We start from the raw sequence: 23,870 nt of genomic DNA, 5'->3' as shown, positions 1-23,870 counted from the left end.
AAAAATTCGAGGCCATTTTTTAATTTTTATGCTATTTTTAAAAATTATATTCTTCATGGTGTACTTCCTATACAGCACGCCAATGCAATAACATGTAGCCTAACGTTACAAGTCCAAACAATATTACAGTGGCCGTATCGGGTACCGGTAGTCGTACCGGTATGCGTACCGGTATTGGGAACCGTAAAATAACCGAAGTCGCTGACGAATAGCAATCAGCAAGTGATTTTCAAGGATTTATCATTTAAGGTACTAAATAAGCTTTTTTAGAGTTAGAAAACACAATTATAATTGTTATTGTGCTATAACGACAGGTTTGATGCCAATATCGGTAGGCTTTACTAAGCCTGGGGCTTAGACTAAGGAAAATACTCTTCAGAAGTTCAGGAACCAGACTTGACTGTTTTCAGTCCCGTGTATTGCAGACAGCGTCTGTAAAAATTAAGTTTGTGATAACCTGCCGGAAAATTCGATACATTTTTTTTGCATGAATTTGTTTTTATTCTAAACTATCTTTGGCATTATCCTGGGAAAGTATGCCGACTTCTTTATGTCCCCTCCACTAATTAAAAAAAAATACTTCTCCGAAACCCCCTTCTTCATGTTCTTTCGTTCTTTTTCTTTATTTTATTTTTTTTTAGTTATTTTTTTTTCTTCTTCCGGTTGGAACTTAACTTGGATTCGAACCTCTCGCTGCAGAACGAGGCATCTAAGCAGATGCCTCGTTTGGAGCAGAATGAGGCATCTCCAGTCTGTCGCCTTACTGAGCTAGCAGGAATTGTTGAACTTGAAAGCCATGGCCCTGGTTTCATAACGTAACGGTTATGTGCACACGACACACAAGAAAGAAGAGAAGTGACAAATTTCATGATAACTTAGCCCTATCTAGTATCTTTTCACAAAATGAAATTTTGCAAAGATTTTTGTTAAATATATTTGCCTATTTTTACAACGTAGATTTTAGATCTATGTTCACAAAGAATCTAATTTGGAATCTACAAAAATAGTACAATCGACAACACTCGTGATCGACGATACTAAGTTAGACTGTACTACTGTAGTGTAGACAATTGGCAGCCGTCTTTTTCGAGGAGTTTTTTTACATTTTTTAATGAAATTTCTCCTCGTACACAGACGGCTCTGCTACTATAGGGGTTAACAATGCAAAATCCCCCTGACGGGACTCATCGATTTTTGTCTTTATTTCATAAAATTATATAAAAAGAACTGGCAAAAAATAAAGATTATTCCGTTTTGGCCTGAAATGCACCAAAACAGGAAAAAATAAACTTAAAAAGAAAAAACAGTGACTTACTTCGGCTGTCGCGCACAGCTCCCACTTCCCTGGTTTATCCAAACTTAATACATATTACATATGGACATATGGTCATTGAGTTCCCTGTACAGATCGAGTTAGAAAGTCTTTGGTCTCTGTAATTGGTGAGTGGAGCCAACGGAGTTCAGCGACAACCAATATAACAGAGACCGAAGCTTTTGGTCTAGATCGACAATAGAACTCACATTAAGTCTAGGCTATTACCGGTAAAAACATCTTATTGAAGTGAAATAAACCAGGCCTGGATGTTAAACTAGTAATATCACCATCTTTTTCGGCCTAAATTTGTCTGCCCACCCTTTTTGCGACATAGTGCATAGCGCGTTTAAAAGTCGGTGCATGCAAGAAGAACCGCTCAATTAATTGTGCTGCACTGCATGCAATTTGCACCCTGGAATTTGCAGTGGCTATTCGCTCCCGCATTACGTTCGAAGGTTGAAAAAGGCTGCCAGAGTAGTCAGATATCAAGCACCATTGTACAAAATACACAGATATTTATAATCAAATTTTTACCTTAGAAGTTACGGTAGATAAAATGGTGATATATCTATATAGTAAACAATAACTAATTTCACGCAAAAAGTAAATAACTGAAAAAAAATTAAAATAAAATTACTAAACAGTTCACCCCGCCCTCATGCCTTGTGGCCATCATTGTGTGCATTTATGTGCTACCGCTGGTGTTGACTTTTTACAAATGCACCTCCCTGTATATGTGCTATTGAATATTGTTGCCTAAGATATCAATACTGTTACTGTACATGTATGTTTTGACCTCATTGATACTAAGAGTGGCTGAGAGCCCATTGTTAAATGAAGGCAGCTCTGATGCATGCCGTTAATGTTAACTTCATTTCTGTGCCAATTCAATGCCTTTGACTTTTTCTGTGGTTTGCTTTTTTAATTGTCATTTTGAAGACACTAGATTTGAGAGAATGATCACAAACCCAGAATAAAACCACATATTTCTTGGTTTTGGAAAGACTTTCATATGTACCCCCCACTAAAATTGAGAATAAAAATATGGAGAAGGTTCAAAATGATATGCATGTATCTAGCCCTAAAATAGAAAATGGGAGAGTGGAAATACATACTAAAATATGGCTTTATTCCATCAAAACTTTCGAGCAGGATCGAATGCGTGTAATTGTCCATAGACAGCGATTTATTTAGTCAGTAAAGGGTCTGAAAGTCTAGACTAGTCAAAGTATCGGCTCATTATTGCTAGAAAATCTCTTGCGGCATCAGCGCTTCTCGCTGGCATAGCGGGAAGAATCTTGACTGCAGTTACACTGAGGTGTGTTTGAGTCCCAACGAAGTTAAGAAACACTAAAAAGTGATAGAGAAACAGGAAGTGAATGAACTGGAAGTCTCGACATTCTTTTGTTATTTTGGGTGGGGGATACATATGGAACTCTTTCCTTTGTTTCTAGTGTATTGTTTGGCGACAAAGAAGGAACAATACAATTGTTTTGGGAAATCCTGTTCCTGTAACTTAAAAAAAATGTGCTCAATATGTTACATATTTTCTTTGACACAACCTAATATTATAATCAGGGGCTACTTTTCATAATGTACTGCCTAAATCGGCTACATTGGATAAGCTTTAACATTGCAATGAATGGGGATTTTCCAGGACTCTTCTTTTTTTTAATATCCAGGGCCCTTTTTATCATTTTGTGATTTAAATAGCCTGAGCCCTGTGTAAGTTTTTTCCAGGTAATTGCACATTAAATTGGACAACACCACTTCTCCCCTCAAACGATAATGTATTAGGGGGTCCATGTCCCACCTATGATTAAAACTTACAGTTTTTTTTTTTTTTATTGTCTATGATTTTTAGAATTGTCCCATATGTAATTAGGTGCCCCAAATTATCACTAATTTCCAAATCAAATTTTTCTTAATAAACAATTTCTAAAAATTCATCTTTTGGGCTTCTTTACCCCACTTAAATATCACACAGCTTGTTATAAATACAGTCTAGTAATAATTTATTGCTTTTGGTAATAAGGCATTGCTTGCTTAGAGTGCATGAAATGTTGTAAACAAAAAATTCTATATATGCAAAATGTGTTGATCTAGATTTACAATTTGTTGTAAGACTAGTACTAAAAAAAAACCCCTTTTATTCAATACAGGAACCGATCTGTTTGTTTATTGCCTATATTATACAGTGTAATGTTAACATTCTATTTTCTGTCATTCACTACCCAAGTTGTCACTAGAGTTGAGATGAGGATACAAAACTTATGACAGTTGTTTTCACTATATTCCCTTGATCATGATGCAGGGCTGATGTTAACCACCACAGCATGGGATCTGACAGGTTTCTACTACTTCATCATCTCTGAGACAGACAGCAACAAGGTCAAAGGTCGTTATTGACACTGACCCCTAGCCCAGCATGAGGTTGGAATTAAAGGTCACTCACACTCCCAACTCAAAGTCCAAGAGACCATGGGAGAGATGGACATGGTTGGGGTCAAAGGTCAGAGCTCTTCAGAGTTTTTTGTAAAGCTAATCTTTCTAATGTTATAAGATGAATTAGATTGAAATGTGGTTCGCTGATAAACTCAACCTTTCCTAGTTAAATTATTAAAGTTATTCAGTGTATTGTCACTCTGAAGTGCGCCTCTTCAGAGTTTTATAATCGGATCTCCTGTATAGAAATATGTTTCAATGATTAGCTCAACTGTTTCAAGTCCTTTTGGATTTATTGATTTGAATAATATAATTGTCATCTTGAAAAGTGATTGTTTAAAAAATTTTGTTCTCATTTCGTTCACATTCAAGTTGCTACAGATAATGATCAAAGAAAATGACTTTCCATATTCCATTTGTTGTATCTTGTATTTAAAGTTGATTTTTATATCCATTCAAGAATCCAATCTCTTTCTTCAATCTCCTTTCGCTAAACATTCGTACTATTTTATTTCTGCAGGTAAATAAGTTATATTAACATGCTATTGAGACAATTAGAGGAACTGTTAATCTAACAAAAAAAAATCATTTCTGAAGTGAATGTATGTACATGTTCATATACTTCATTTTGAAAACTTAAATGTACATCTACCCTTAAGTTTGCATAATTTACAATTAAAATTGAACAGTGAATATTTCAATGTGTTATCCAGACATGTATTCAGTAATTGCATTTGTGGAAGGTATTTTCATCTTTGTTTTTCTATGCAGACTGGCTCTTTGCTGCTCCTCGCACAGAACAGGATCAAGGTACTCAATCTTCAGGACAGAGGGAGCAGCGTAAAGAAGAAAGTGACAAAGCTGAGTAGTCTTCAGAACAGTGCCATTATAACCAGTACAACTAGAGATGGTAGACAACATTTGATAACTATTTTATAGTATTAATCCTAATAAGACAGGAAGGGGGGCTGATTCAGCTTCTCAACATTTTTCGCGATAAATCCGCAGCGCAAAATTTGTTACCGTGTAGCTCGCCGACTTTTTACTTTCAAGTTTTGCGCAAATTTTGAGACCAAAATTGTGACCCCTGGGTATGCGGTTCCGAAAGTACGCAACATATAGTAAGTTTATGCAGACCCCAAATTGCTCAATAATGTGATTTGTGTACAAATCTAATGCTATTATTGTTTTTAGCAAAAATTCATAAAATTTTTCCTTTTACTGATAAAATCAATTAACTTCATCCAGACCTTCATTTTTGAGGAGCGCGATTGCGCCGGCGCTCCTACCGCGCTCCTAAACAAAAATAAGGAGAGCAAAAATCGCGCTCCTAAAAAAAAATATGTAGATTTTCATGGCAACACCATGGAAGTCTACATGTGGGACTACAATATTTACCGAGTGTAAGTTCAAATCAGAGTCGGGAAAGAGGTGAATATTCTTCATTTTTCTGATAGTTTTCAACTAAATCAAAATAATTTCAAGGAAATATGGAAAATAGATGGCCATTTCATGGATTTAAAGATGTAAAATGTGAAATTTTAGTAGGCATTTTTTTTTTTTTTTAGCAGGAGCGCAATATATTTTGTAAACGTATTGACCCAGGCCTAGTTTCACCACAGATTAATTAATAGCTACACAGCTACATGTATTGCATATACAATGTTAAGAAAAATCTACAATTTATCATACATGTTTTGTATTGAATTGATTGAGCTCAAGGAGAGCGATTCTGAGGAGCTCAATTGAGCTAAAAAAAAATAAGGAGAGCGATTTATTAAGCTCCACAAAATTATAAACGTGAAGGACTGTTCATCTGGTCAAAATAAAGTCCCTGACAATGGCCAGTGAATAAACAAAAAATAAAAAATAAAGAACAAAGAAATACAAGGGAAATTTAGAAAACAATAAAATACATAATGAAATAAATGTGATGTTGACATTTAAAAAAAGTACATTTGATCAGATTCCTATAAAAGAGTCTGTGAACCCCAAATTAGGAGTTTAGGGCCATTATTTAGTTAATTAGAGCGAACTTTTAATAAGGCCATGATTGACTTGTATGCCCTTTTGATTGGCTTCAGTTCCAATATCCTTGGTCTTGGATATTTGTTTGTGCCCTTTTAAATTCTCAATTCGTGCTGTAATGTAGAAATATGCATTATATAGAGAAGTGCCTTACCCTATATTGACATGAAAGGTATACAAACAATCTAGAAACAATATTTCCTTTTACATTTTTAAATGATTTAGTTTCATGACCATTTTTACGTCAACTGCTTCAGCATCAAAGAGTGTAATGAGCAGAGTCTGTGCCGTTAAACATCAACCTTCATCTTTTCAGTTTCTCTGTAATTTAGAATGTTGAAATAGGTGGTGCTAGTACATACAGAATACAAATTGATTTCCTTCATGACTTTTATAGAAAGTATTTGAAATAGTAATTGTAATTGACAGAAGTAATTGGGTAATTGTAATAGAAAAAATTGAATTGAATTTTTGTAATTGAACATTTCTTCAATTACGTAAATGTAATTGTAATTTAAGAAAGTAATTGAGCCCAACCTTGAAGGGAATCCTTGTAATTTTAAGCTATTCTTTTATGCAGGCCAATATCTGTTAGGGTACCTGGAGTCCGGGGATATCTTCATTTGGAACAAAGATCAAGATACGCTGAGAACGGTAAAGGGACATCCCAGCATCAGTGTATCATCAACAGAAGAAACAGGACAGAGTAAGAATGTTTACTTTCTCTATTAGAATGTTAAATGATTATAATGAGCAACATGACACATTGTCATTAGTCCTTTTTGCCTTTAATAGATCACATAATATTATCGCCTAGAGCAGGGGTTCTTATGATAATGATCAAGATGATGATGATGATGATCAAGATGATGATGATGATTATGATGATGACAATGGTGATATGATGGTGGTGGTGGTGCTGCTGATGATGATAATGATGATGATAACAGTGATGATGATGATGATCAAGATGATGATGATGATGATGATGATGACAATGGTGATAACAGTGATGATATAATGATGGTGGTGGTGATGATGATGAAGAAGATAATTATATTAATGAAAACACTGACAAAGATGTTGAAGATGACAATCACTGATGATAATGACTGATTACAATGACGATGAGGACGATGATGATGATAAACATCAATTCATGCATTGGATTAAAATATTCAAAGGTGTCTAGTACTTATAAATGTATGTTTCATTTGCTTGAAAGATGTGTTAAGTTCAGGAGGAACAGGGGGTCGTTTCATAAAGCTGTTTGTAAGTTAAGTGACTTTAATAACGACTGGTAAATCTGTCTTGTGGTAAATTATATTCACCATTAAATGTTCATCAGTGATTACTGAGCACATAAGAAAGGTTCACCAGTTGTTCGCTCTTATCTTACGGACAGCTTTATCAAACACCCACCAGGTATTTGTATAGTTGTGAGGATAGATTGTATGAAGGATCCAAAGTATTGGATGGACTGATAGAAAAGTTATATTCATTTTTAATTTATTGTTGGTTAAAAGGCATCCTAAATACAATCATTGACTGTACCTGTATTTCTATTTTTTTCTCTACAGAAAGCGAAAGCTTCAAGTTATATGCATCAAACGACTTAAACAACATCCTCCTTGTCAAAGGGCACAAATCCATCTACCTGTGGGAAATCAACCAACCAGAATCAGTGTTAAGATTAAGGGAGGCGGAGCTTAAAGGTACATGGTATCTGATTGGTGGAGACAAAGCACCACTCCCAGGGGTTGACTCGGCTGAAGCTGTTAGTGATGCTGTGTTTATGGTGGATCCAGTAAGTTCTGGGGAGTGTTTCAGGTAACAAATAGTCAGTGATATTCATGGACTAGTTTGTTCTGAGCCAATCAGATGCAAGGATTTCAGTAGCTTATAGCAGTGGTCAGTGAAAATCATTGACTGTCTGTTTCATGAAATGCTCCCATGTTCTCAGCGTTTCAAGGTGTTTAGTTATGAATCGTTTAATTATTTATTTTCCTAGAACTTAATCAGTAAATAGAATCCACTCTTTAGCGGCAAGGTGTTATTTTCGATGTAAATATAATGATCCTCAAATGATGGAACATTATGTGAAAACTATCCCCCAAAAAGAACAACAACACAGAAAACAACTAAAATATATAAATGAATTAACAAAATAACAATTATCATTTGCTTTGTTAGTTTTCCATGGATATTTTTCGATAATGTTTTCAATAAATTTTTATAAGATACATGGTCCATATTTACCTAGTGTTTATCATACTTTGTAATTAATACTTGTCATTGGAGTATATTTGTATATTTTAGTTTCATTGTGATGATTTATAAACATGGTTGATAAAGTACGTAGTTTGTTTTAATACGTCATATATTATGCAGTTATGTTTACATGTGTAAAAGCATTTTCATGTTTCATCTTATAATGCCTGTTTGCAATTTTATACAATTTCATATTTAAAAACCAATGCAATATTATCTTTGTACAGGTATTGGGGAGAAGCTGTGTGTGGTCAGCGGTATTCTACCAGGGGGATGATATCCAAATCTCTACAGCACTTATCAGGTGGTTTGAACCTTGGCACCAAGAAGGCATGCACAGGTGGGGTCCAGTGGTTAAGTGTCGGGGGGGGGGGGGAAGTACATTTATGATTTGAGTTTAAAGGAACAGGTTCAAAATTGGCATCAGTGTCACCCACGTAGTCACCATATACAATATTATGCCGGCCATTTTGAAAAAAAAGTGCCGTCACAGGTTAAAGTTCAGGATACAGCCTGTTTACCCCATATATTCTTGATCAGCGTGAAAAACTGGTCTAGAAGCATCTCATGAAAATTTCTCCTTCTCCAGGTGGCACCTGGCTCAATTATAACCTGGATTATACAGCTAAAATGATTTTTTGTAAATTCGGTGAAGATTATGAAATAACCCTTGGCAGTTTTCATTGTGGTTTATCTTTATGATTTCATAGATGTTCTACAGATCAATTTAAGAAACTCCTAAAAAACGTACATGTACCTCTCTACTGATTCATCATTTTTTTTTATTTGTATATGTATTTGTATTGTAATTATGTTTTTTGATGCTTATGAATTTGTAAACGCTGTGATTAAGTTTACTATGTAGAGTATACCCAATTCTGGTTATTATTATTTTTGTCATTTCTTCCATTTCACCCTTTCTCCTTCCCAGGTATCCTTCATTCTCTGTACGCTGGCTCTCAAGCAAACATTCCATCCGTAGTCTGTCGCCCTCTAGCTGGCCGGTCAACCACCACGGTGCCCTGGTGGCCTCCTACAACAACTCTGGTCGTGTCCTTGCCGTGGCCCTCAACCAGCGGTCGCCCCACGAGGCCAAGCTGGCCTTCATTTCACCCCTGACAGCTGCAGCTACTGTCGTTGATATGAAGTCCTGTGGTTGTAAAGCCAAGCGTCCCCATGCTGATCATGTGAAGTAAATTGACATTGTCATACAACTTTGAAGTTTGAGTACTGTTTTGATTTGAATACTTTTATATTTTCAAAAGTTGCTCATAAGATTGTGTATTTTTTCTCTATTTTATCCGGGTCCGTCCGATCAATCACAACTATGGACGGCCAGCAACGTCAACATCTAAAATGCTTGAATGTTCAAAATGTTTCCTAGATATGACGTAAATTACATAAATTCATTGTTTTCTTGATAATTTGGTGTGTTTGCCTTTGTTTACAAAGGACATTTTGAAAATTTTATGGAGAAAAAATTATGACACTGATGGATTTCCATAGAGTTACTATTGATTGGATCAATCGTAACTCTTTGTGAGACGGGGCCCACTGATTTCTATATCACCCTGTCATTAGAATTCAGTTTTTACTGTAGATGAGAAGAGAAATGTTGACTGGAGTAAATAAATAGCATGAGTTCTTCTTTCATGAATAGGATCTGGGCGGTGTTTTTCACTTGCCTCTGTCGAAATCTTGAAATTAAACCAAGGAACATGAAACTTTTTAAGTCTACCAACTTTAGTGACCACCTTTATTGAAGGACAACTTGTCTAAAAAAGACCACAAGTTTGGTTTACCTGGAGCAATCCTTACTGAAACAATTATACCTAATAACTCGTCCTTCAAGACCACTTTTTATTCCCTTTGGTGGTCTTTTAATAATAATAATTATATGCGATGTTTATATATCGCTTAATACCATGTTTCTTAAAGCGCTGCATACTATTACCCCGGCTTAACAGAGCTACCCTGATTGGATGCTCAAGCATTTCAAGGAATTTTTTCCTACTGGGTACCCGCTTACTACACCTGGTTGGAGAGTGGCAAATGTAGATTTTGCCTTGCCAAAGGTCGCGAGTGCTGCGGTGGGATTCAAACCTCCATCCTTGTGATTCAAAGTCTAGACACTTATCCACCGAGCCACATGCACCAATCCGCAGTGATATCTTGTCAACCTCTGAGATGTTACATCAGTAACTCTCATGTCACAATGGGCGACTGCGTGGTCACCTGTAACTGTAACTTGTGTTATAATTCTCTATTGTCTCCCCTACAGAACATACTGGCTATCAGACATGACCTGGACACACAATGACTTGTTCCTGGTCTGTATCACCAAGCGCGGTTCTGTGGCCGTCTTGCCTCGTCTCAGTGAACCCATACTCCTGCAGTGTGAGGGTTGTTCGGTGGAGCACTCTCCAGCCTACTTCTTGCCACTACTCAATCTCATCACAGTCCTGTAAGCCTTAAGCACACAAAATTAAACATCCATGGGGGGTGTTTTACTGAGAGTCAAGTTTGACTTTAATAGATTCGTGCTGAAATCCTGACATGCTCATGATATTTAACTTTAATAGAATTATTTTTACCTTAAAGGGTTTTTTGCACTATCAGAGCAAGGTTTATGGAATGGGTTTTATGATTATTATTCAGATACAAAACTGTAGGCCTTTCTGCCAAGTGTCCACATCCCAATATCACCTTATTACAGAAGCGGCTCTGAGGCAATTAAGAAAGTGCCCTTCTTAAGGCTTATTGTGAGAGCTGTTTTTTTTTCATTCAGCAGTCCATTTTTGTCTCACCTGCATAGCAGAGCGAGACTATATACTGTAGGCGCCGCTTTTACGGCGGCAACGGCGGCGTCCTTCAACATTGAAATCTTAACCTTGGTTAAGTTTTTGAAATGTCATCATAACTTAGAAAGTATATGGACCTAGTTCATGAAACTTAGACATAAGGGTAATGAAGTATTACTGAATGTCCTGCCTGAGTTTCAGGTCACATGACCAAGGTCAAAGGTCATTTAGGGTCAATGAACTTAGACCATGTTGGGGGAATCAATATCGAAATCTTAACCAAGGTTAAGTTTTTGAACTGTTGTCATAACTTCAAAAGTATATGGACCTAGTTCATAAAACTTAGACATAAGGGTAATAGTGTATCACTGACTATCCTGCCTAAGTTTCACGTCACATGATTAAGGTCAAAGGTCACTTAGGGTAAAAAAACTTTGGCCATGTTGGGGTTATTTGAGGAATTGTCATCATAACTTTAGAAGTTTATGGATCTAGTTCATAAAAATTGGACATAAGAGCAACCATGTATTCCTGAATATCATGAGCGAGTTTCAGGTCACATGACCAAGGTCAAAGGTCACTTAGGGTCAATGAACTTTGGCCATATTGGGGGTATTTGAGGAATTGTCATCATAACTTTGAAATGTTATGGATCTAGTTCATGAAACTTAGACATAAGAGCAATCAAGTATCCTTGAACATCCTGTGCAAAATTCAGGTCACATGATCAAGGTCAAAGGTCATTTAGGGTAAGCAAACTTTGGTAATGTTAGGGGTATTTGTGGAATTGTCATAACTTTAAAAGTCTATGGATTTAGTTCATGAAACTTGGATATAAAAGCAGCAATGTATCCCTGAATACCCTGTGTGGGTTTGAGGAACATGGCCAAGATCGAAGGTCATTTAAAGGTCAATGAACTCTGGCCGTGTTGGGAGTATGTGTACTAGGAATATATTATCAGTGCATTCCTTCAAAAGTGCGGTAAAACGCATACTTGTCTCTAAGATGTAATTTTGTTGTACTGTACATTTTAAACTTAAATATTGATATAATTTCAATTATTATTACGCCTCACACACTCCTTGTAAATATTTGTAAATAGTTGTGGAACATAATGATTTGTTATTTGGTTTTCTTTGTTTGTTTGTTAGTTTTTTTTTTCTCTTTCCCCTCTTTGTGTAATCGTTAGTTTTGACTTTTCAGTATTGTTTTTATATTCATGTATGTATTTCATATATCCAAAGGTCTGACAACAGATCAAGCATCTGCTTATTTTTGTCATACCACTGCATGTCTGCAACCTTGTTATAATCAGTTATGTTAATGTTATGTTAATCATCATAATTATACATTAGTATTATGTAAAATTTAATGTAATCAATTTTGTGATGGTCACACTATGTACATTGTCATGACATGCAGAGATAAATAAATAAATAAATAAATAAAAATAAATAAATTGGCATTATAACTTAGGAAGTTTATGGTACTTGCTCATGAAACATCGACATAAGGGTAATCAAGTATGAATGATTGTTTTGCACATGTCTTAGGTCACATGATCATGGTCAAAGGTCATTTTGGGTCAATGAACATAATATTTTATTATCATATTAGTGTTTTCTTCTGTGAATAATTATTCATTAGCTGTTTTTCAAAGGAAGCACTGCTGCTATATCGAATTGCGTAATGCAGGCGAGACTGCCAGAGGCGTTCCACTTGTGTAAATTTTGTGTCATATTTGTTTTAAAATAGTGTTAAATAAAGCCAAAATTTCATTTTGTACTTTGTTAGTGTTTGGTTTGTTCTTTAATGAAAATTTCTCAGATTTTCCTGTTGTAGGCATTTTGTAAAATTTTGTAGTTGGTCATTGATTTTATATGAACATATTTAAGATTTTATTATATCCAAGTATCAAATACTTTACACCGATATTCATGGGACAAGGCTGGAATAATTACCTGGTACATGTATGTAAGATAGAGGATATAGAAATTTCAAATAACATTTTTCTTATTCCAGGTAATGTTGGGAAGAGCAGCTGGGAAAACCTGTTTGTTCTTTTCATTCAGTAGTTCTTTTTCTTGTATGTTTGAAATACATGTACAAAACGAATAAACATGAAATGAAAATGTTGACATTCAATTTTTCTTCACTACAGAAAGCCAAGTTCTCTTGGTGACCGTCCACCATCCCCTACCAGCTCCCTTACATCGGAAGCAGATGAAGGACGACAACGCTTCTCCGTCTCGTGCCATTCGTCCAGTCCCTTGATCCTCTGCTCTGATGGGTATCTAGGACTAGTCTTGGAGTTTCCTGCTGACCTTACCTGCTCTAGCATCCTTGGTGATTACCTGAGCGAGGGCGCTACAGCACTACACCTCATCTACTCCGCACGGGACCTTGGGCCTGTTGGCCTGGGATCGTTACGACGTGAACCTGCAAGCCCCAACCTACAGTCAGCGCAGCATCGGACGTTCTCAAACATGATCGACATGCTTGCGACTGCCGATAGTTTCGGGCTGGAGAGTACACAGAGCAGCGATCTTGGACACCGTGGACAATTTGGCAATATGACCTCTGGGAGGTTGTTGTTTGACGATTCTGCCATGATGTCATCGACCCAGTCCCTAGGTTTCCTACCCATTGGGAATCATAGCATAGAGTCATTGATTCAGTGGACCCAGATGGCTGCTCTCAGTGCTTGGGGAGTTGGAGTCAGCCATGCGGGACCTTGGAACGCCCGCCTTGAATATCTCATGCAATACACCATCAAGGTTTTCATGGCTTTATTCTGGATACTTCTACGCAAGGATGAAGACATCAAGCTCCCAGCGCAGACGCGAAAGAGCATCAGTGGGGCTGGGGATGGTGCAATAGATCAGAAACTCCATAAGGTGCTATCTCTTTACAAAGCCATTCTGGTGTCTTCTCTGTGGGACTCCTTTGGAAGTCACTCTATGTACTCGTATCTTCGCTTGACCCGCTCTTTGGTCAAGCGACTCCTCAAGGGACAGGTGTGTGATGAAACTAGTATGACAAGGTGCTGTATTGCAGTGCTTCACACTTCTGAACAAGTTCTGACTCAAGTCTACACCAGAAGACCAATATCAGAACCTTCTTGTAATCTTTCTCTTCTGAGCTTCCATCCATCTGGTATGTATGAAACGTGTATGAAAATACTATGACATTGAGACAATGTGAACTTGCTCTATGCTGCATGATTTCCCCCAGTTAGAATAGGGTTTAAGAATAAAATTAATTCTGTATACTCCCCTAGGTCAATCTTTCCTCCTAGCAGTTGCACCAAATAATTTGAATCACTGACACTGGACGTTTCATGGTATATTTACATATGCTATTCCTTCTTCCCTCACGTCTATTCTATTGTAAAGTGAGAGGATTTAATTTCCCAATCTTTTATGAGCCATTGAATGACTTGAAGAATTAAAGAGCTGCAAGGCGCAGTGCAATCAATCAATGTAATATGGACCGAAAGAGATGAAATCTTGAAGAAAAAAATAGAGCCAAAAGCAAACAATACAATTGAGGTGTGAAAGCTCAGTTAATAGAGCGGCGGTCTTGTACTCCGGTGATCCGTGTTAGATATCAAGCCAATTCACGAGTACTCTGTGGTCCGAGAGGGACCTGGCTTTTTACTGTTTCCTCCCAAAGACTGTTTTAGACTAGAAAAGGGTCCAGATGCTCTGAGTAATCAGGAGTATTGAAATATATCTTGATAAACACTAAAACGTATTTCTTATTTCTTCACAGATACGGTTGAACATGCCCTAGCTGGCCAAAGAATGCACAGTCTTGCCATCATGCCTTCAAGATCGTCCACCAGAAAACGTAGACAGGTTGCTCAGTCTGAACGATCTGGATCAAGAACAGAGGGTCCAACCAAAAGCAGAAGCAAGAAAAGAGAAACGAGAAGTGAAACATCCTCAATGCCTGCTCCAGAGAAGGTCCTTGCACCTTCCCAGGGCAGGAGAGTGCCCTTACCACTAGGTGGCGCTGTCAGCATCAGGTAAGTGATTCCCTTTGTTCAATCATTTTCCCAGCTGTATTCACATATTTCTGCATGTTGATGTACATGTAGCAACCTGTGCAATGTATACCAACTGATGTGTCCATTAATGGTCCAATGTGTTCAGGTATCACTGGTGGGCTGTTCCAACCTTGCATCTCAAAAGTAGACATAAAAAAAACTTAACTCGTAAAAAGTTTTTCACTTGAGAATTCTGACAATATTGGCAAACACACTTTGTCCAGAAAAATTTCTACAGATATAGACTGTTTTCAGGCTTTATGATGTTGCCAAAATATTATATGATATTAAATGATATAATTCTAAAATGTAACCTTTTCTGACTTTTCCTACTTAAAAAAAAAATGAGATACAAGGTTTTAAGAGAAAATCAACGTTATGGTCTCCCTTTCTTCTAATTCCGAAAGATCAAGTTTGAAACCAAATGCTGTTGACTTGATTATCAGTAAAATCATGACCTCACGTTAAACCATTTCCTGTCTCCAATAATGCTTGGCGTACTGTATTCACACGTGGTTTCCATTATAGATCTAGATCTTTTCCTTTACAAGGGTATATGCATCGACCAGTGTGTTTACAATGCAATTTCATTTAGGATCTACCTGAATAATTAGTTCACGTTGGCGGAACCTTTCCTTATCCTGTTTATTTTCCCTCTTCCATTTTCCGGTCATTTCCTGGAGACGTTTTGTCAAGGCCATTTTCTTATCTCTTTCTCCTGATTCAATGTTAGCTTCCCTGCTAATTACAGTGGAGAGTTATAGTAAATAGAGAGCAGGTTGTGATTCGCTTTGATTTTTGTGATATATCACCTTTATTTGATATGAAGAAAAAGGGTAGTACAAAGAAAATATGTCCAGGGGAGCGATTTATGAACGGACTTGTCGGATGTTTCACCCAACAAGAAAGTCCTGTTTTATTCGACAGTATCAGTGCTTCTCGGCCAGTCAAATTCAAGGAAATTTGTCAGATCTAACAACTTATCGAACAGAAATATCGATAAAACGCTCCCCAGGTTACTTGTATTTTTAGGACAAAGTACAGGACTTACATGTTATAAATCGTGATTACAGATAAACAATATGACAATAAAATACAGATAAACGATTTTCCCATATTAAAACAGAGAAAAGATAAAAGGTATTGGCTCGGGGGTGGTGAGACCCCGGGCTAGGCATATAGGAGGCTGTGGCGAATGGTGCTGTGACCACCCCCTCACAGACAGAGCCTGACATCGTCACCATGTTTATGCATTGGCAATCGCAGAAAAGAAAACTGAAATAGTATATTAAGCACTTCTTTACAATCTTTTCAGTCTTCAAAATAATATATGCACAGAAAATGTGACTGATTTTATCAACCATCTTACCGCACTTGCGTACTAGATATTTTACTGATTACCTGTAAGAGAATGAGAGGAGGGTTGGGTAAGGGGAAGGACTTGTGAACTAAAATATGAATACATCAACAGTAAAATGATATGTTGCCTTTACTTATAAAGCATCATGTCTTTAACATAGATGTATCAAGTAGATAGATGCAAGACCGCAGAGATATCATTCTGCAGCTTTTCATCTTCTTTTTTACCATTGTTTTCTCCTGTTTGACAGTCAGTCCGCAAGCCCTGAAAAAGTAACTTCTTTTATCCAAGTGATATTCATGACAAGAGGGTTTTTGCATAGTTAATGAGCTTGGTGCGAACCAAAATACCTCTTTTTATTCGGCCATTGCTGCTCTAAATATTGACCAAATTTCATGTTTTTGGTATCTTTGTAAAGAAGAAGAATCATTCTTTTAGGTCATGTGTTTGGATTTTTAAAAGAATGTTGTAATATAGGAAAAACTTTTGATCTAAAACATGAAACAAAATATTTTTTTTCATGCAACAAAAGTTGTTGTTTTCACACTTAATTTCTGTTTGGGCACAAATGATTTTTAAATCATGATAAAGCTGAAGATCTAAGCTTTAATATGATATAATTTTTATAAGAAGATGTATTTTAGATGGGTCAGCAGCCAGCTTTTCATAGGCCAAGTACATTTTGCAGCTCAAAAACAAGAATACTGCGCTCTAATTGGTCATAGTGACCACACACCCACGCAAATTCCAATGTTCCCCACACTGGGCCTCTGCAAGGTCACACTCACCATGTGGTAATCTCTTCAAATTACCCGCGCCTGTTTGTTTTGAAAACAGTATTCAGCCAATCAGAACTCTGGATTTTATGTTACTCGGAAATTTCAGAAATCTCGTCTTGCATCTTGATGGAAATAACTGGCTGCTGACCCATCTAAAAGATGCCACATATCAAGAGTGACATTGTAAGAAAGTATAGAGTTTGAGCTTTCTGATGATATAAATAATGTTGGTGCCTAAAACACAAAATGTTGCACAATTTGCAAGTGAAAACAGAGGAAGAAAATTCTGTTTGATGCATCTTTTCAGGTAAAAAAATTCACTTATTTATCAAAATATTTCATTCAAAAGAAATGACCAATAGAAAAGGGTAACATTTACTCTTGCCCATGGTACAAAAATAATCAATATTACTCAAGGAGAAAGTGGTTAAATTCTTTGAGAAAGAAAGTCTCACAATTCACGAGATTTTGCAGGGACATAAATTCAGCCACGAGAGGACTTGGATAAATCTTGCTCATTTGCTCATTAACACAGGGGCTTGCGGACTGACTGTTGAGGTAAATATATACTTGAAACAAAGCGTGTACAGTACATGTAGTTTTATGTATTTTTCCTCTTTGTGACTGCAACTTATGTAGCACTTGTGAGCTGTTAAAACATCATATCTCTAGAAAAATAGATTGTTCAGAATAGCATTCTATTGAGTGTAATAGAAACATTCTCTTGCCCAGAAATATTCCTTGACTGCCATTATTTTAATATACAGCTTTTTCTATCGTGTTCAATTTTTTTAGTTACAAGGACAGTATGTATGTTGTTTTGCAAGCAATGATGATAAAACTGCTGTGTCATTTTTGTCTCACCTGCATAGCAGAGTGAGACTATAGGCGCCGCTTTTCCGACGGCGACGGCGGCGGCGACGGCGACGGCGGCGGCGGCGTCAACACCAAATCTTAACCTGAGGTTAAGTTTTTGAAATGACAGCATAACTTTGAAAGTATATGGACCTAGTTCATGAAACTTGGCCATAAGGTTAATCAAGTATTACTGAACATCCTGCCTGAGTTTCATGTCACATGACCAAGGTCAAAGGTCATTTAGGGTCAATGAACTTAGACCATGTTGGGGGAATCAACATCAAAATCTTAACCTAAGGTTAAGTTTTTGAAATGTCATCATAACTTAGAAAATATATGGACCTAGTTCATGAAACTTATACATAAGGTTAATCAAGTATCACTGAACATCCTGCATGAGTTTCACGTCACATGACCAAGGTCAAAGGTCACTTAGGGTCAATGAACTTTGGCCGAATTGGGGGTATCTGTTGAATTACCATCATAACTTTGAAAGTTTATGGATCTGATTCATGAAACTTGGACATAATAGTAATCAAGTATTACTGAACATCCTGTGCAAGTTTCAGGTCACATGATCAAGGTCAAAGGTCATTTAGGGTCAATGAACTTTGGCCAAATTGGGGTATTTGTTGAATTACAGCCATAAATTTGAAAGTGTGTTGGTCTAGTTCATAAAACTTGGACATAAGAGTAATCAAGTATCACTGAACATCCTGTGCGAGTTTCAGGTCACATGATCAAGGTCATGTAAGGTCAAAGAACTTTGGCCACGTTGGGGGTATTTGTTGAATTGCCATCATATCTCTATAAGTGTATTGGTCTAGTTCATAAAACGTGGAAATAAGAGTAACCAAGTATCACTGAACATCTTGTGCGAGTTATAGTAGTTTTCAAAATCAGCACTGCTGCTATATTGAATCGCGTGATGCAGGTGAGACGGCCAGAGGCATTCCACTTGTCATTTTCATGATATGCCAAGCATCACTCAATCGTTAATATACATTTCAACTATCAAAATTGCACATTAAAGGTCATTTTGAAAAATAATCAATCTTATGGAATCAATGAAAAAAAAATCCCTTGGGATCTCTGTAAACTACGTCAGCACATCCAAGGCTACGATATGAGATTTATTTAGTAAAAAATAGTATGAAAAGAGAGATAGGAATTAAAAACCAAGGACAAGAATGTGAGGAAATTGTTAGAAGCATGTGAATGATAACTCTTAGGCACTCAGCACTCCGAAGGCTGGAGGACATTGTCCCAGAAAGAAATGATATGAAAAGAGTGAATATACATGTAAGAAAGAAAATCCACATAATAAATCTTAAAGGGAAAACTCTTAAAAAGATTAAACGGTATTCAAATTATATATTCATGTTCTTGAGGAAGAATGCTATCGTAAACAGGTCCACTTTCTAAATGGTTGCCCTTCAGATGCCATTTGAATGTGATAGAGAGTAGCTGAAATATTTAAGCCAATCATTTGTGTGTAGTCCCACACATTTATTTCTTTGTAGTGTGCATGTGACTCACAAGCAAAAACAAATGGAATGTTAAAAGGCTTGCTTGGGAAGTTTCATTATAATTGTAAATACAATTTACTGGGTTGAAAGCCATAAATTGTAGTTACAATATAAGCAAAAAAATGTTGATTTCTTATTTTGGTGATTACCAAGTCTTACGCAAATTCCTAGGTGCAGTATTCATTATCCACCTTTTTGCAATCACTGGGACACAGTTCTTCACATTTCAATCTTGTCACCAGGGAGTGTCTCATGAAACAAACAGTGAGTGATTTTCACAAACAAATATTTTCTCTTTAATAGCCAATCAGATGTAAGGATTTTAGTAGCATGTAAAATAGTCGGTGAAATCATTATTTGTTCCGTGAAATGCTCCATAGAACTGTTTATCGTTTGAAGGTAGTGATAAGAGAAAAAAAATATCTTCTATAAAATAAAGAAGGAAAACAGAAAATATAAAAATGAGAAGTGAAAAAAGTTACAGAATATCCCTTTGAGCAAAGTATAGAACTCTTTCATTGGACACACCTACATTTATGGCTTTGGCCAAAAGAAAATGTTTGTGCTAAGAATAGAATGAACACCGCCTCGAGCTTGAAAGTTTGCAACATCGATACTCCCTTCATGCCAGCTCGGCTGTTGATTGATCGCATTTAGTTGGAGGACATATTGGATTTAATCGTTGTTATAAACCACCTCAATTTATAAATACACTTCCCCACAACTATCCTTAAAGGAGAATGAAACCCTTGAAACCAGCTGAATCCATATCAAAGAGAAAAATAAAATAAACATATTGTTGAAAGTTTGAGGAAGATTGAATAAATAATAAGAAAGTTATGAGCATTTGAATATTGAGATCACTAATGCCATGTAGATCCTCCTATTGGCAATGCGACCAAGATCTGTGATGTCACACACGTACAACTCCCTCATTACTTTAGTACTTATTTCACTTATATTCTCACTTTTATAGAGTCTATTACAATGTGAGGTGTTCTCTTTATGAGAGGACAAGTACAGAGGTTTCACAACATTATATCATTGATGAATCGTTTGTCATATGATTAGAATGAGCAAAAAGAGATGTTTTTGGATATATTTTCAGTGTCCAAAAGGGGAGAGTTGTTCATCTGTGACATCATAGATCTTGGTCGCATTGCCAATGGGAGGATCTCCATTGCATTAGTGATCTCGACATTCAAATGCTCATAACTCTTCTATTGCTAGTCCTATTTTACTCAAATTTTTGTTGATCTTATTCTTTGATTTTTCTGCTTTCACAAAAGCTAACTTGCTCCAAGAGTTTCATTCTCCTTTAATTCTCCACAATTTATTCACCTTTTATCAAGATAACACACTTACAAATGTAGCTCAGATAGCCTCTTACTCAGACTTTGCTTTAAAATGCTCTACATCCATTTATCATTTTTTTGTTGCTTTGATTGTGCATTGTTTTACTTTGTTTTATCCAAATAAGATTACATTATTTGATTCCTTTTTGTTCACTTTATTATTTTTTTATGGTGGGAGGGACAATGTTGAACCACCCTGAAAAGGAATTGGGGGCACTTTTCCCTAAAAGAAAGAGGCATAGTGGGAGATAGTGGGAGTAGTTTCATCCATTCATTGGCTCTTTGTTTCGGGGGGGGGGGGGGGGGGGGATGAAGGGTCTACGTACGAGGTATAATTAAGAAAATATTGATTTTGAATTCTACCATCATTTGCAAAAGATTACATGTACATGCAGGACCATCTGATAATTTGTGTGTATACATGTAGAACAGTACATGTACATGTATATAATTGTAATTAGTTTCATTGAAAATAGGCCTATACATGTATTATATATATATATTATTTGTAGGTGTTGATTCTGTTTTTTATTTGAATGGTTAAAGGGAAATTAGTATAAAGTAATTGTCCAATAGCTTGATTAACCATTTGTTAAAAAAATGTTCAGCTATTATGGTTCCCAGTCCATCTGGGAAATCAGGGGAAAATATTTTACTTTTTTCCAATCAGGGAAAAATCAGGGAATTTGATTAAAAGAATACCTCAAATCTGGGAAAAATGCCTCAAATTAGGGAAAAATCAGGGAATTTTGATCAGCCCAAAAGTTGAAAGGATGGTAGTCAGTCAGACCGTGTTTTATTTTGTTGCATATATCAAAACAACATCCATTGAGTGACTGGTTATGGTGGTACTGATTAGTTTTACATTATTTTTTTGATACTGAAAATACATGTAATTCACTGCAAGAACTTCATCAGGGAAAAATTCAATTCAATTCAATTCCATTTTTTTTTTTTTGGGGGGGGGGGTTCATTTTTTTGTTTTTGTTTGTTTTCCTGAAAAGCTGGGAACCCTGGCTATTGGACAATTTCTAATAACTAATCTCCCTTTAACCATTCAAATCAAACAAAGAATCAACACCAACAAATAATATGTAGGTCAGTTTTTAATGAAACTGTTGCAATGTATTTAATCATATACGTGTACTATACACAAATTTTCAGATGGTCTTAAAAACTTTTGCAAATGATGGTAATTTGGAAGGAATATTCAAGTTCATAAATTATATCATTCAAATAGCTGGGGAATAGGCCATGTTCAAGGCTGTTTCTCAAGCTTGTCCTTGGTTGGAGGCTTGCCAGCTTGGATTTGGATTCTTTTATTCTTGTGATTCATGATTTTCAACCGTTCTTTAATCTTCTAGAACATATAAATCTCGTGGTCCTAAATATATCCCCCATGTCCCCCAGAAATAATCTGTGCCAGCACATTGATATCGCTGACTCTGTTTGGCCAGTAGACAAAGGAAAAATTAAAAACCTTGGATGTATTTGATTTCAGAGCGAACATTGTTTCTTTGATTTGGGTAAAACTGTTCATTTGCAACAATTTATCACATTGATAGTTTCCTTTTCCCAAACACTAGTATTGTATAGTTGCGAATTAAAAGTCATTCAGTTGTGACTTTAATCTTTCTAAATACTTTTTTTTGTCCGTTTATTATATCCTTAATAATTCACAGACCACTTTGTCTCTTCTATATGTACATGTAATCCCTCTGGATATTCTTGATTTATCCTCTCTTTCTCCAAATATATCTTTCGAACTTCCGTTGTTCTATTTCCTCTCCCCCTCACACACTTCCATCTCACTCAATCTGACCCCACTCACCGTCTTTCTTCCTCCGTTTCCCCCCTCTCCACTCACGCACGTTTCCGCCCCCTCCCTCTTCTCCTTCTCTTCTCACTTGCCCTAATTTCATGTCACCCCTTCATCAAATGTGGACGGGAGAAGGAGCATTTTGGTTTCTAATAAACCTTGTCAATGTTCATGATTTATTTTACCCCTGTAGCTTATGTGTATAGTATAGCAATTTTCAGACACTCTAAATAAGTTTTTCTGGTTTTAACCTACAAGCGACTGACAGTGAATTTCATATTTAATCAATCGTTGACAGATACATGTACTTGTAATAAACTTTGCATTTTAGATGCTTTACAGTAGGAGTTTCATGTACAATAGGGACAGTTTACTTTTCAAACTTGAACATTTTTTGGTTCCAGAAACGGTTTCAACAAAGTTACATGTATGTTTATTCACATGTAACAACCTGCTGCAAATGAATTATTTTGTGCTGCAGTCAGTGTAGAAAATTGCTATGCTTTATACATGTAAGGAAAAAAGTCCACGTACTAATCAGATTTTATCTTTAGCTAACGGGAATCTAATTGATATCTGATACATGGAACTTGTCTTAAGTTTTTGCCACATTTTTTAGGATGATTCCTTCCATTATTAAGGCACTGTGTGTCTTTTAATTGTGCACTATGCGACTTTCTCACATTCTTCATTATTTCATTTATGGTATGGTTATAATGAACAGCCACTTGCAATTCCTGCGTATAAGAGCTGTTTGTAAGTTAAGAGCGACTTAAAGAACGACTAGTGATCCTTTCTTATGGTAAATGGTATACAATTGTACATCAAAATGTTCATTGGTGATGGTTTAGCGTGAAAGAAAGGTTCACCAGTCGTTCTAAAAGTCGCTGTTAATGTACAAACAGTTTTATGAAACACCCTCCTGGCTCTGACTTTAGACAAGGTGACTTGGCACCCCAAAACATCATCCAGTTTATATGCATAAAGGCTTGCATAACCGTAACGTCATGTAATCATATTTGTGAAACACTGCCCTGGGGCCCAGTTTCATAAAGGACTTGCAACTGTTGTAACTGTGCCATAATGGCAATTACCATGGCAACAGGGCTCAGCAGCTACTGGTAATCAAAATCAAGGTTACCATGGTACAGTGTAGTTGCCATAATGGCAAAGTTACAACAGTTGCAATTCCTTTATGAAACGGGCCCCAGGGCCATTCACCACACGATTGGACGCGCCCCAGCAGCCCCACCCCTCG

The 23,870-nt window shown here is 36.5% G+C and overlaps 1 protein-coding gene and 1 long non-coding RNA gene across 2 annotated transcripts; one reads left to right on the top strand and one right to left on the bottom strand.

Moving 5' to 3' along the window:
• Positions 1-153: 153 nt before the first annotated feature.
• On the top strand, positions 154-16,178 carry LOC129271519 (ciliogenesis and planar polarity effector 1-like). Its single transcript, XM_054908849.2, has 10 exons — positions 154-249; positions 3,630-3,827; positions 4,532-4,670; positions 6,369-6,494; positions 7,369-7,595; positions 8,287-8,399; positions 8,991-9,251; positions 10,341-10,523; positions 13,023-14,017; positions 14,636-16,178. Exons 2-10 carry the CDS (start codon positions 3,744-3,746, stop codon positions 14,893-14,895), a joined length of 2,388 nt encoding a protein of 795 aa, XP_054764824.2. The 5' UTR covers positions 154-249; positions 3,630-3,743; the 3' UTR covers positions 14,896-16,178.
• LOC135156016 (uncharacterized) lies at positions 10,679-15,656 on the bottom strand. The gene is made up of 3 exons (XR_010295158.1): positions 15,515-15,656; positions 12,581-15,042; positions 10,679-10,866 (listed from the first exon to the last, which is right to left on the bottom strand). It is a non-coding gene; the product is annotated as an uncharacterized LOC135156016 (long non-coding RNA).
• Positions 16,179-23,870: the final 7,692 nt, after the last annotated feature.

This window comes from Lytechinus pictus, chromosome 11, assembly GCF_037042905.1.
Source record: "Lytechinus pictus isolate F3 Inbred chromosome 11, Lp3.0, whole genome shotgun sequence".
Lineage (NCBI taxonomy): Eukaryota > Metazoa > Echinodermata > Echinoidea > Temnopleuroida > Toxopneustidae > Lytechinus > Lytechinus pictus.
This window is presented reverse-complemented; position numbering and strand designations above follow the sequence as displayed.

Excerpts from the sequence above, each read along its gene's own strand:
- LOC129271519 (XM_054908849.2), top strand. The coding sequence starts at position 3,744 with ATGAGGTTGGAATTAAAGGTCACTCACACTCCCAACTCAAAGTCCAAG. Across the intron at positions 3,828-4,531 it reads GGACATGGTTGGGGTCAAAG|ACTGGCTCTTTGCTGCTCCT; the intron begins GTCAGAGCTCTT and ends TTTTCTATGCAG. Across the intron at positions 4,671-6,368 it reads AACCAGTACAACTAGAGATG|GCCAATATCTGTTAGGGTAC; the intron begins GTAGACAACATT and ends TCTTTTATGCAG.